General features: G+C 49.9%; 1 protein-coding gene and 1 long non-coding RNA gene across 2 annotated transcripts; one reads left to right on the forward strand and one right to left on the reverse strand.

The window, feature by feature from the left end:
• The first annotated feature begins 1,549 nt into the window (after positions 1 to 1,549).
• Positions 1,550 to 4,730, forward strand: LOC114038166. Its single transcript, XR_003568545.1, has 4 exons — positions 1,550 to 1,639; positions 2,737 to 2,817; positions 3,759 to 3,842; positions 4,629 to 4,730. It is a non-coding gene; the product is annotated as an uncharacterized LOC114038166 (long non-coding RNA).
• A 5,599-nt stretch (positions 4,731 to 10,329) lies between these two features.
• On the reverse strand, positions 10,330 to 12,597 carry LGALS7 (galectin 7). Its single transcript, XM_027855257.1, has 4 exons — positions 12,490 to 12,597; positions 12,115 to 12,203; positions 11,089 to 11,290; positions 10,330 to 10,586 (listed from the first exon to the last, which is right to left on the reverse strand). The coding sequence occupies exons 1-4, from the start codon at positions 12,499 to 12,501 to the stop codon at positions 10,473 to 10,475; spliced, it is 417 nt and encodes a 138-aa protein (XP_027711058.1). The 5' UTR covers positions 12,502 to 12,597; the 3' UTR covers positions 10,330 to 10,472.
• Positions 12,598 to 13,701: the final 1,104 nt, after the last annotated feature.

The raw sequence follows: 13,701 nt of genomic DNA on the forward strand, positions 1-13,701 counted from the left end.
CTAAAGTACTTTTCTTGTCTTTTATTTGGTGTTAGAAGGGAAGGCTCTGGAGAGACAAGGTTGGGGGGAGGGTGAAACGCATTGTGAAATTGTAGGCAACATGTCAATAACAATTTTTTTTTGTAAAAACAAAGTAAAGGCGTGGGCAGTATGAGGTGGAATCGAGAAGACAATTGAATTAATACTTAATTTATGAAATTGGGAAATGGGGACAGACAGAGCCAGTTCTTTGGGACCCCGACTGGCAGCCGGGAGCAGGGCAGCAATCATGCTTTAATTAAGCACAGGGGTATGATCGCAAAAAGCACATAAAGGCAGAGACAAGAGGCGAAGGGGGTGCAGAGGCACACTGCGGAGGGACCAGGGATGGGCTGGTGTGGGAAGAGGAGGAGGAGGGGGACAGCCAGAGCATGGCTCCCTGGTGACCATGGGAGGGGCGCGCTAGGCAGCCTGGACGCCGATGGAAAGTTGGGGGGGAGGGGGACGGGGGTTTGAGGTCTCATTTTTATAGGGTTTGGGAGGAATAAACCAATTCTTGTCTGTGCCATCTTGGGGGCAGGTCATTAACATTTCTAAATCATCTCAAGTCCCTTTTGATATTCTGCTGGCCTGAAATTGTGGAAGTCTGGAATTTGTCTGTGATTTACATATCACAGGATCAAGAATCTTGACAGCCGCCCCTAAGAGGCTTCTGCTGATTCAGCATGTGTTACCAGATGGGAACTTTGGGTAATACTTGATGCAATTTGTAAATTCCCACTCCTTTGATCTCTGGGACAGTTTGTATATGACTTCTAGGGTCCCCTTGGCAATCTTATTTCCTGCGATTACCCCTTTTCCCCTAGCCATTTGTAAACTTAGTTACTATACTGACTGGAAGCGGCAGGGGGGAGTGAGTGGTCAGGGGACCACAACTAGATACAATTTTTACACAGCAAAGTACTAACAACTACAAAAATGTAAATGGGGAGAGCCAAAACTTTGAAACTAGACACCGAGTATTTATAATGACCAAGCCTGGTCCTGAAGCAGAGAGGAGAAAATGCATGTGCCCCTCCCTTCTTCACAGAGGTGGGGGGCTGTGGGTGTGGAATATTGCATACACTCAGACTCAGGGGATATGTTAGTCTCACTAAAGCTGCACTTTTGTTGTTGTTGTGGTGTTTGCAAGGTCTTTTTATTTTTTTTTGTTGTTGTTGCAAGAGATGGCTCTCTTGGGGGGGGGAATTTAGAAATATTTAGAAATAAAATATTTAGGTAAACTATAAATAAAGTATTTAGATAAACACATTTTTAAAGTATTTAGAAATAAAGGTGATGGCAAAACAAATGTATCATTTTTTTTTAAGATTAAAGGATGTTGAAAGAATTGAGCTACACAAAACACATCTCACTTCCTCCTTTTGGAGATAGCCTGGAAACAGCAAACACTGGGGCCCAAAGTCTTGTCTTCTGTATCCAAAGATCCCCGTCACAGGTTGTGGGGTGGAGTCTCTGCTCTGATCTCCTCTCTGAGAGATGACTCTGAACTTCCTTCCCTGGCGACAGGGAAGGCTAGAAATGCCACCCCATTTCTTCTCACACTCACACACCAAAAGGGGGAGGGACGGAAGCCACACACTCCAAGCTGAGAGTCTCGGTAGGCTAACCCCTTTGGAGAGTACTACTCAGGGGATGTTCCCAGTGATAAAAGATGCTGGCTTGTCCATTCCCCCTGCCCAGGGTTTGGGTGGGCTGATGGTGATAGGAGTACCTTTCAAGGCTTCTCTTGGGGATCTCCCAGGGATACTTAGAGCTCCCAGCCCTGAGGCCAGCTGCCTAGATCAGCACCCACCTGAGCTAGAGCCCTGGTTATGTACCAACTTGCTGTGTGTCTGTGGGCAGGAAGAGTCTTTTCTCTCTGGGGCTCCTTCTCCCAGTGGAGGGCTTGCCTTAACGGTCCCTCAAGTCCTTCTCAGTTCTGTCCCTAGTTATCTGTGGCATCAGCTTCCAAGGAAGGACTCCCCCATTCCAATTCTAGCTTCCACCTGCTCCCTAAGGCCCCAGATTCTGGCATTATGGTGCCATCTCTCTGGCTCAGGACTTAAAGAATGTCTTGGAAAGAGAGCCCTGCACTCAGCCTCTGTCCTCTGTGATCCTTAATCATAAGAAGTGAGACACCAAGCAGGTCAGCCCAGGGAGAAGACAGCAGGAGGGATGAAGATAAAAGGAGGGGAGGGGCTGGAGACCTAGACTACCTCATAATCTGGGGTCCAGAAAACAACCAGAGTAATAACCATAACCCCCACTGAAACCTTCCCCCAGCACACACACACACACACACACACACATACACACATGCAATACACACACAAACATGCATGTGCATGCACACACGCTCACACACACACCCACATGGGTCTGTGTTGTCTTTTCTCCCTCTGAAGGACTCGCTATACTTCTAGGGAAAGGGGGAAGGGGAACCCCCCCAGATGCTCCCTCTCCACTGCTTATTCTGAGAGACACCTGAGAAGGGAAATAAACACGCAGAGGGCCACAGTCTGAGAGCTGGAAAGGACTTTAGAGGACATTTCGGTCCAATCCCTTCATTCGCAGATGAGGAAATGGGCTCAGAGAGGGAAGGGTCTTGGCCAAGGTCTCCTGTCTAGTAAGTAGAAAGCCTGGGTTGGAGCCAGAGCTCTCTAACCTCCAATCCAGGGTGCTTTCCAATGCTCCAGTGGGGTTATGTCTTGGCAGAGCTATTCTGGACCTGCTCTGAGCCCTGCCCTGCCTTTAGGGAACCCACCTGGATGACTTGGAACTAAGGAAGAAGCTGGAGTGAGTTCCCATAGACCTGTGGGTCATTTCCCAGCCTGGTGTTGGGTTGAGGGTGGGGAGATAGCAGGGAAGGCTTCCTAGAGGAAGGGCCTTGAAGACCAGATATTGTGACGGGTCTCAGATAGGAGGAAAGACAACTTGCTGATCCAGTATGGGAAGGAGGGAAACGAGGGCAGATGCCGGAAGCTTAGGAGGGCAGGGACCCCACAGAGAGTGGCTTGTTACAAATAATATATCTTCTTAGCTACATTCCGCATCTTATCCTACACAAACAATGCTTTTTGTTTCCAGAATGTATCTTATTATGTACAAGCTTTGTCGGGTATTATATATACAAGATACACAATGGCTTGACCTATGCCCCAGGTCCCAGCCTTCCTGGTCAGACAATGGATAAAAGAGGAGAGGAGGAAGGGAGGGATTGGGGGTTCTGAAGACTGGGGCATGTTAAGGGTGGGGAGGGAGAAGAAGGTTCTCTCCTCAAGGCAATCCTGGACCCTCTCCCTGACCTGTTTCATCTCTAACCCATCCTTTCACCTATCTCAGGGTCCCTCCCATCATTCTGTGAGATAATAGATTTAGAACTGAAAGGAACCCTCAAGGTCATCTAGTCCAACCACACCTCATTTTGCAGATGAGGAAATTGAGACTCAGAAAGTCTAAGTTAAATGTCCCAGGTCCCACAAACAATGAGTATCAGAGGTAGGGTTTTTGAGCCCTAACCTCTATGACACACAGTCTTTCCGGATATCCCACTAGGTTCTTACACACAACATGCTCCCAAACTGGAGAACTTGAATCCACTAAGACCTTCAGATCTTTTTCAGATAAGCTTCTATCTATTCCTGCCTAACTATGTTGTATTTATAGAGATGATTTTTCTAGCCTAAGCCTTCTTTCCTGATTAAATTCCATATACCCATTTCTGGCTGATGCTCTAGCCTGCCGCGATCTTTTTGAATCCAGACTCTGTCATCCTGTGAGTGTCAACTATTCCTTCAAGCTTTGTATCATCTGGAAATGCGGTAAGTATGTCATCTATGACTTTATCCAAGACACTGCTAAAAAATGTTTAATAGAATAGGTCCAAGCACAGATCCCTAGGGCAGTCCACTGGATACCTCTTTCTAAATTGACATCAAGACACTAAACCATTTATTAATGCCTTTTGGGACCAGCCATTCAACCAGGTCTGAATTCACCTGATTGTGCTGTGGTCCAACCCACACCTTTTCATCTTTCCCACATGAATAGTGTGTGGTCTTCTTTATTTTCAATGTTTTTCCCTTTGAATGTTTCTCCCCAAGGGGTCTGGAACAATTAAGAGGCAAGCTGGCAGAGCAAATTCCAAGATTCTAGTGAAGGAAAGGAAGGACTTGTCTTTGGTCCTTTTTGCAGTAACAGGGCAGGATAAAAGGTTTTCTTCCACCTGTACATCGAGTTCACTCTATTTCTCTTCACCTGCTCTATCCTCTCTCTTCTTCTAACGTGGACTTCTGGAGGGGGAATCGGCAGTTCCAGGGGCAGTGTTAGCAAGAGTGTGGCCACAGATGCAGGAAGCATCAGAGCAGACTCCATGCCGTGATTCAGTTGAACCAGCTGCTCTGAATCGGCTGATTGGTCAGCCAAAAAGACTTCTACCAGTCCCATTATTTTAACCCATGAGCTTGGTACATGGGAGTAAATATCCCTGTCCAATTTGCCTTGTGCATGTTCAGGAAATCTTCCTGCCCTCCCTGAGACCCTGGGAGCCAGTGGGTGTGATGGAGAAGAGAGTTAATATGGATTGTTGCATTTTATTTCATATACAGAGAAGCTATGTGATGGCAAGGCACTGAATGTCTGAAGTTCTGGGTGCTGAGGAAAGAGCCATGATCCTGAGGAAGTGAACTATCCCTGAGGGGTGGTGGTGTATGCCAAAAATACAATGTTTATTAAATACCACACTTTACTGTATTAAATACAGTTTTTATTTAATATTTGACCAGTTCATCCTAGGCCATATGAGGTTAGGGGGTGGGGAGGGTTCCTAGTGATGAAAAGAAAACAGATGCTCTTGGCTTCTCGCTACCATCTGTACTACTTGGGTGGTCAATGAGTCCCAGGAGAAAATGATCTCTTGAGCAACCTCCAAGTGATCCAGGGAATGGAGCTCTGACTTTGCAGCTAAGTTTGAATCCCACCCTTGACACTTACTTTAGACCAGCCACTTCTTTCTCAGTTTTCATATCCTCATCTGTAAAGTGAATATAATAGCAACCCTTACCTCCCAGGGTTGTTGTTAGACGAGGATGAAATGAGATAATATATGTAAAGGATATTGTCAATCCGAAATCACTCTGGTTAATATGATCACAGCCGGCATCAACACTAGCCCCCGGAGTTCGTGTGTGTGTGTGTGTGTGTGTGTGTGTGTGTGTGTGTGTGTGACTCCTGGGTGTGGTAAGGCTTGTGAGACAAACCCAGATTGCTGAGGAGAGTGAGGAACCCAGGTTGGAGAAAGGAAGATTGTGGGCTACACAGGGACTGCACCGGGGGTTTTGTTGTTATAAAGAACTTACAGGTTGGATGGAGAGATAGATGGTCAACGGACAGACAGAAAGACATAGACTAGATGCATGGCTGGCTGGCTGGATAGATGGAGCATTTATTATGTGCTTGGGCTGTAGCAAGCCTGTACTAAGAGCTGGCGATGCAAAGACAAACAAGCAAATAAGGCAGGCCAAATTCTAATGGAGGGAAGGCTCCATAGAAAAGAAAAAAAGCTCACAGCTCAGAGGCCCACGGAGGGCTGTGTAGAAGGCAAAAGAGGTAAATTCTTTATCCCTGTGTAAGGAACTCATCCATCAGTGAGTCAATAAGGATTCATTAAGCACTTTAGCTCTGTGCTCAGTAAAAGGTAAAAACAGTCCCTGTCCTCAAGGAGCTTACATTCTAATTAGAGACATATACTTGAAAATGATTGAGACAAACTTGGTGAGAAGGCTCCAACAGCTGGGGTGGGGGGGGGGAAAGAGGGGGGGGGGTGTAAATCCAAGCTATCAACAATTGTATAAATTTAGACTAGAAATGACTAGAAAAATGCACATTGAAGCAACCCTGACATGCTACCTCATACATCTCAGGGCAGACTGGAAAAAATGACAAATGTGGGAGGGGCTATGGGAGACCAGGAACTTCTCTATTGGTGGAACTGTGAGTTGGAGCAGCTAGTCTGGAAAGTAATTTGGAACCATGGCCCCCAAGTTACCAAAAGGTGTATATACCCTTTCACTCAGCTATAGTGTATGTGTATATAAAGATATATATATATATATATGTGTGTGTGTGTGTGTGTTATATAATATATAACATCATGCATTATAGAATATAATATATACATTATAGCATATGTACTATATATAGTGTTTATATGTGTATGTGTGTATATATAGGGTGTATGTGTTCATGTATGTGTTTGTATATACATGCATGCACACACACATACACACACACACACACACACATAAACCCATTCCCCAAAGAAAGAGGGAAAGGATTTTTATGTACCAAAATATGTATAGCAGCTTCTTTTGTGGTAGCCAAAAAATGGAACCAAATTTTGGTATATTTATGTAATGGAAAATTATTGTATCATAAGAAAAGATGAAGAGGATCATTTTGAAGGAAACTGGGAAGACTAGAATGTCTTGGTGCAAAGGGAGCAGATCCAGGCAGTTGACGTAAACAATAAATAACGTCTCAGAGGAAAAAGATGCGGAAGAGCTTTAGAACTCTGAGCAACACAGTGATAACTCTTGAGTACAAAAGACTGAAAATGAACCCCCCCTGCCCCCAGAACAGAAAGGTGGTGAACTTAAAAATGCAAAAAGAAATGCTTGTTTTTAGATATGGCCAGTGCAGGACTTCTTTTTTTTCTTCATTGTTTTTTAAACGAAGCTATGCGTCTATATATTAAAGGCTTTATTTGGTGTTTGTTTTAATTTGCTCAATGGGGAGGAAGTTGTAACAGAGACAGATTAAAAAAAATTAAGTAGAATTTCAGCTAGGTCTTGAAAGAAGTTAACAGAGGTAAGGAGAGAGACAGAGATAGAGACGGAAACAGAGAGACAGAGACAGAGACAGACACAGACACACTTAGACACACAGCATCTCAGGCATAGGGGATAGCCAGTCCAGAGGTGGGAGAATTGAGAAATTAAATGATTTGTGCAGGGAAATGTAAGGAGAATGTGTGTCTGGGCTGGGCCTTGAACTTCCTGGACAGCTCTCCAGGTACTAGGGCCTCACCCCTGCCCCCACCCCCAAGTTCAATACTGAGCTGCTTAGGGAGAAGCAGGAGTGACTGGGAGTTCATGGGTAATAGCACTAAGGATATGAATAAGATGGGAGGGGGCTTTAAAGGAAGAGAGGGGGCTACTAGGCCAGTGGTATCAAAGAGACGTAGTGGCAAACCAAGAGTGTGCCAACTCCTCCTCTTGGCCCAGGGTGCCAGAGGCTGAGAGCAGCAGCCGGCAGCCCCCTGGGAGCAGACGCCAAGAGGTGTGGTGTGTTCAGGAGAAAGCTGGATGGCAGTGAACCTCAGGACGTGAAAGAAATGTACAGAAAGAAGTCTAGAAAGACTGTTAACGGATAAGGATCCCCCCTTCTTTGCAGAAGTGGGGGACCATGTGTGTTGAATAGTGAAAATAATACTTTTTATACATGTTGATTAGTTTTATAGGACTTTTGTTTTCTTTCTTCCGCTTTAAAAAAAATATAAGGAATGGCTCTCTAAGACAAGCTAGGAGAAGGATATGGGAGAAATGTAGGTGACCTAAAAACAAAAGATAGCAATAAAATGTATTTAACGACAACAAAATCCCCATAGATCAGGATCCCAGAGGGCACAGTAGAGAAGGAACATGGAGGACGTTGATTAGGAAGAGCTGGGGTGAATGTGGCATGGGTGGGGCGCTCTCGCCCTCGCCCCCCCCACGAGCGATCTCTGGACCCTGCGAGGATCTGGTCTCTAGTTCTGGCTATGCTGGGGCGCTCAGTGAGAAGGAATCTACCCCCAGTAGAAGAGCCTGTAAGACCCTCCCGAGGTGAGAAGGCAGCCGAAGGTGCTGGATAGTACGGTTGAGGGCACTCCACTGGAGCTCAGCGCTCATCTACCTGCCACACCTGCTCCAGGGGGTGGGGTGGGGGGGGGGAGGGGCAGGTTCAAAGTCCCAGCGCTCCTCCCAGCCTCCTGTCCCCTGGCTCCCCAGGGTCCACAGACCACAAGATGATGCAAGCAGTGGGTGAGGGTGGCCGCGCTGGCTCTAGATTACCCGTAAAACCCCAAGACTGGGTAGGGCAGAGGTGCAGGGGCAGAGTGGGGGCTGGGCATCCATTTCCCGCCGCCGGCTGGGGTGGGGCTGGGGAGATTTAGGACCCGCCCACCAGAATTCGGAGGATCGGCTCGGGCGGCCGGCCTGAGGGGAACTGGAGAAAGGGGGGCTGTTCCAGAGGCTCCCCGAACGTCTCCTTCCCACTCCAGAATGTCCAGAGGGCCTGGTCACGCCACGTTCCACGCCAGAACGCAGGGCCACGAGGGCATTGCCACGCTTCGTTTCCACACCAGAACGTGAGCCATGGAGGAGCCCTGAGACCGTGCTTCCCCACTGTTTCCCACGGGAAACTTGGCCTGTCTGCCTGTATCCAAACTAGAGAAACCCTCATTCTACATACACACCCTCTCCGCCTCCCTCTGGCTGGGCATCAGCATATGCTCAGCCTGGCCACTCTGACCAGCCACCCACCACCACCACCTTGTGCCAGGGCCCCTGGGGGTGGGGGTGGGGGAACACGCCATCCATCCTGCTCCAGTCAGCTTTAGACAGTGACCTAGGCAGAAAGTAGAGCAGGAGGGATGGAAGCTAGCTAGCTCTGTGGGAGGGAAGGACAGGCACGTTGGGAAACCCTAATGGCCTCAGGGTCCTCTCTCCCAACCCCGGAATGTGTGGGGGCAGAAGCTCCAGGCAACCTGGGCAAAATGACCTGTCTTTTCTTCTTGCTGCCTGCACTGGGATCTTACAATGTAGCCTCATCCTTCCCAGGGATTCAGGTGTGGAGGGAGGGGTATCTCTCCTAGGTGATTATTCCTCCCATATGCACAAATTCCCACCCCCCCATACCCTTTTTCCTTGCCTTCTCTGGAAATATTAGTGAAAACTAGGTACTCTTTTAGGGCCAACAGAACTTGGCCCTGCCCCTGCCCCTCCCCCTCCTTCTCCTCCCTGCAAGTGTGTGCAAGTCTCAGTGTCTGAAAAGGAGGCAAGGAGACCACGAGAGGAATTTCACTTGGTGATGCAAGACTAGAGAATTGTTTGCTTATTAAACACCCTTTTCACTTATTAAACACCACTTCCCAGTTAGCACAGGCAGCTGGACCCTCCCTCTGCCTCCTGCTGCTCCTGGTCCTTCCCTGTATACCACATAACCTCTATCTCAAGCACGGGAAGGCGTAGAAGAGTTGATGCATAGTGGAGTAAGCAAGACCCAGGGCATCAATCTGCAGGATGACTTCGACCATAACGGAAGGAACAAAAACAAGCAGAATGAAGTGCTGTCGTATGGGGGACAGAGCTCTAGCTAGAGTCAGAGGCTCTAGGTTCAAATTTCTCCCATGCCTTCCAAATTTGGCCTCAGACACTTACTAGCTGGATGACCCTGGGCAAGTCACTTCACCCTCTTTGCCTCAGTTTCCTCATCTGTAAAAATGAGTTAGAGAAGGAAATGGCAAACCACTCTGATATCTCTGCCAAGAAAACCCCAAATGGGATCAGGAAGAGTTGGACGTGTCTGAAATGACTGAACAATAACATGTCTTTACTATTCTTGTGACCTTGGACAAGTTACTTGACCTGCTGGGACCTCAGTTTCCTCATCTGTAAAACAAAGGAGTTGGACTAGAAGCTCTCTGAGGTCCCTTTCAGCTCTAACAGTCTGTCCAGGAGGCTGTGAATGCCCAGTCCTGCGCGGAGAAAGAGGGGCATGGGAAGGAAGGAAGGTCTCGAAGGGAGGGGAAGAGCGTTGTGCATTGGACTGAGGGCGGACTTAGACCTCAGTCCGACCCCCCTTCCCTACACCTGCTAGTTGAATAACTGGAAAGTCACTCTCGGAGCCTCAGTTTCCTCAGCTGTAAAATGAGGCTAAAAATAGGGCCTACCTCAACAGATCGTTGTGAGGATTATATGAGATAATGTATAAGAGCTTTGGAAACCTTACCAAGCTGTAGAAATGCCAGCGCTCATTATTTTTCTGGAGTCCCTAACTCCTCATAGTCAGGTTTCCTCCCTCCCTTTCCCCGTTTTTATTAGCGTCTTTTTCCTAGGGGCGGAAAGGGAGTGTCTACGGCAGGAGTGGAATGGGGGAGAGACCCACCCAGGCTTCTCTGGGCAGAGAGAGGGAGGCCTGGAAGAAGAGGCACATTGATCCCCCCTCCCCCCCATCCCTTAGTGGAAAAAAAGACACGAGAGACATGAGCAGGGCTGGGAGCGGGCAAAGACTTTATTAGGTTTCAAAGCCTCCCTCTCCCAACCCGGCCCCGTGTCACAAGTAAAAACCCCAGCCCCGGTCCTGCCCCTGGCCCTGCTCCGACGGGCCCCGACGGGTCCTGTCTCCGAAGTTCAGAGGACCGACACGCTCTGTAGCTGCACGTCGCCCCCGACCTCCAGAACCCGGACCAGGTGCAGAGGCAGGCGGTGCGTGAAGCGGTGAAATACAGCGTCTCCCGCCACGGCCTGAGGGACGGACACAGGCAGAAACGCAACTCAGCTGGACCCCGGGCTCCAGGAGGCCCTGCCCGGCCCTCCCTGGCACCCTCTGTCCCGAGTCCCCAGCCCCTAAGACCTGGGCTGGTCCAAGCAAAGACACGTCAGGGGAAGGGGACACATCTGCGACCGCCGTCAGAGCCTTCCTGACCCCCTCCTCTTCCTTATACCCGCCGTCCGAAGTCCTTGGGTCCCTTACCGTCCCTCTCCCTGTCTCAGAGCCCTCTGTTTGCTGTGTTGAGTTCAGGGATGGAGCCCCCGCCCCCAACAGACACCCCAGAATCTCCTCATCCCTCCCTCCTGCCCTCGGAGAGGCATCCCTGCAGACGCCCCAGGGACACCCTCCCTTCGGCCCTGAGGACTGAACAGGGGAGTGGGTCCCAGGAGCCACCCCTCCCCCGCCCCCAGTCCTGTCTGTCCCTAGTCCCTGGGGTGATCCCCTGGACCCAGCCCCGCTCTGCTTCGGCCGTACCTTGTAGGAGTCGTCGGCCACTATGATGAGCAGGTCGAAAGGCTGGCCTCGCTGGAAGGGAACGCTGGGGCTCCGTTCCTCCCGACCCCATGCTCCTTCCTGGAAGGCGTTGAACACCATCTCCCCCGAGTCCAGGCGCGGGTTGCAGTGGAGGGCTGTGTCTGCCCCCGAGCCTTCGGAGCACAGGAGGTTCACATGGAAGCTAGGGCCACACAAGGAGGATGGGAGTCAGCGCCAGCAGCGGGGTGGGCGGTAGGCCATGTGGGTCGTGGGCTTTAGGGGACTAGGCATGGTTATGGCAGGGAATGGGGGGAGGGCTTCATTGCCAGCATGGGGAGTGGGAGGCTAGGACTTCCAGACACTGGGCTAGGGGTCTCAGAGCTCCGGATTGTGGGTGAGAGCGCTAGGGAAGGTCAGCGTCATTGATGGACTGAGACCACAGGGAATGGGGCTCAATAAGGGGGCTGAGGAAGGGGGATTAGGACAGGACCAAGATCCCCAAACAAAAAATCCCCAGGAACCTCAAATATCAAAACGAGGGGCTTGTTTAGGGAGCTGGTTAGCTAACAATCCTTAACATAATGAAGGAATGATATGGAGTCTAGAGTTCCCAGAGTCAAAGTAGGAGATGGGTTAGGGCTTAGGGAGCCCTGGGCTCGGAGGGCTGCCGGGCCTAAACCTTGAAACACAGAACTCCCAAGCCTTCCTAGAGTCAGAGACTGTAGGTAGAAGTTCTGGGGCAATGGTGGGAATCTGGATCCCCAAATGTATACCCATGTCCCCTTAAGCCTCCAGACACACCTGGTCAGGGTCCCCATCCATGGCACCATATCTTCAAACACCCTTGGCGGACCCTGAAACTGCCCTTAGGAATTATCACAGGATGAATGGCCCAGATACCAGCCAAGGAAAGAGATTCTGAAACCCAGCCCCAGCCAGACAGGACACACTGGTCCTAGGCCCTCTTGTACATGCACAGGGACCCCAAGACCCCCTCCCTTCATGCCTCAGGGACCCCAGACTCACCGCTTTGCATTGGCTGACACAGTACCCCTAATTCGAATCACGGACCCAGGCCGGAGCCCATCTTGGAGTATGGCCTTGTGAGGCACAGTCTGTGGGACACAGACAGTGAGAGATGAGCTACAGACTCAGCTTCAGGACAGAGACAGTGAGAGATCTCTGGCAAGGACACACTGAGACCCATAGGAGCCCAGAGACAGAAAGAGACATTGAGAGACATTGAGGAAAGACACCTAGACATCAGGCAAAGCAGCCAAGGAGAACCGGTAACTAGGGAACAGCACAGGCTGAGGTGGACAGGACAGACGTACGGATGGACAGAGGCGGAAGCACCTCCATACCCCCTTCCATCCATCTTTTCCCAGGACAGACACTCACATAGTTTGCCATGGTGTAGCCTGCACGGGTGTTATTTGGTGGTGGGAGGCGGGTGCCAGCTGGGACAAGTCTTATAAACCATGGAGGGGATGGGGAGGGCCCTGACTCACCCACCCCCGCCTGCCCCGGGGGGCTCAATGACTCACTCACAGCCCTGGGAAGGAGGGGAGAATAGACAGGGCAGGGAGTGATCCCCCAGATAACAGCTCCCCAACCCCACCCTACCTGGGAGAACTTCAAGGTACAGCTACAGAATAGGAGGGGTGGGGTACAGCCAGTCCCCAGAATCCCATTTCCAATTGGGTACCATAGCCTTCCCTTAACAAACATACATCTCAATGAGGAGATGGGGGAGGGGCTCACAAACATCCTATACCTCAAAGGAGAGCGCTAGAAGGTGCTTTGAGATTCCCCAGAAAACAATAGACAGGGACAGTTTGGGGAGACTGAGGCAACTCACACACACTCACATCCATCCATATACATCTGCCAGCTGACGCAGAGCCCCTGGAGTGCTGGGCTGGAAGAGGGGAGACAGACACAAATGCCTGGTCTGGCTGCTGGTTCTTTGTCCCTCCCCACCCATCCCAGTCTCTGAATCCTCAGGCCCTCCGACTGCGGAAAGGGACCCTTTAGTGTTTGGAATTCAGGATACTAATGGAAAGTGGGGATGTATTAATTGAGGGTAGTTTGAGGTTGCATAGGGGTCTTAATCTCCATTCTAGAATTAATCCCAGCTCCATCTAGTGTCTTAAGTCCTTAGGGATCCTCAGAATCAATTGGAGTGGGGAGGGGGAAGAGAGTAAGCAGAAACTCAGATCTGCAAAGGACCTCAGGGGGCATCTCCTCTCTGATAACCAGCCTCCCATTAAAAACCTCCAGGGAAGGGGCAGCCTGGCACCCAGCACTCCCCAGCCGCATCCTAGGGGCCTCTCCACAGAGCTGGTGTCTTCCTCTTCCAGCTCCCCCCTACTGCTCCCAGTTTTGTCCTCAGGAGCCCAGCAGGAGGAGAATTCTTTTGCATTAATCTCTGTTCTATTTGAGAACTCATTGCACTTATTCTAAGACATACCAATAAATTTGTGATCTCATCAATGTGGATGTTCCCTGAAATGGTGCAGATTAGACCTTGTCCACTCCCTGTGCATCCCCTGTGACTCTGATCCATGCCCTCCCATAAGCTGCCCTTCTTGGAACCTTCCCAGCCTCTCT

This window comes from Vombatus ursinus, unplaced genomic scaffold, assembly GCF_900497805.2.
Source record: "Vombatus ursinus unplaced genomic scaffold, bare-nosed wombat genome assembly UNPS02010822.1, whole genome shotgun sequence".
Classification (NCBI taxonomy): domain Eukaryota; kingdom Metazoa; phylum Chordata; class Mammalia; order Diprotodontia; family Vombatidae; genus Vombatus; species Vombatus ursinus.

What these genes read in the sequence shown, in the direction of transcription:
- LGALS7 (XM_027855257.1), bottom strand. An exon ending in GTGTCAGCCAATGCAAAGCG is followed by an intron (nt 11,291 to 12,114) that starts GTGAGTCTGGGG and finishes GTGTGGCCCTAG; the next exon opens with CTTCCATGTGAACCTCCTGT. An exon ending in TGGCCGACGACTCCTACAAG is followed by an intron (nt 10,587 to 11,088) that starts GTACGGCCGAAG and finishes TCCGTCCCTCAG; the next exon opens with GCCGTGGCGGGAGACGCTGT.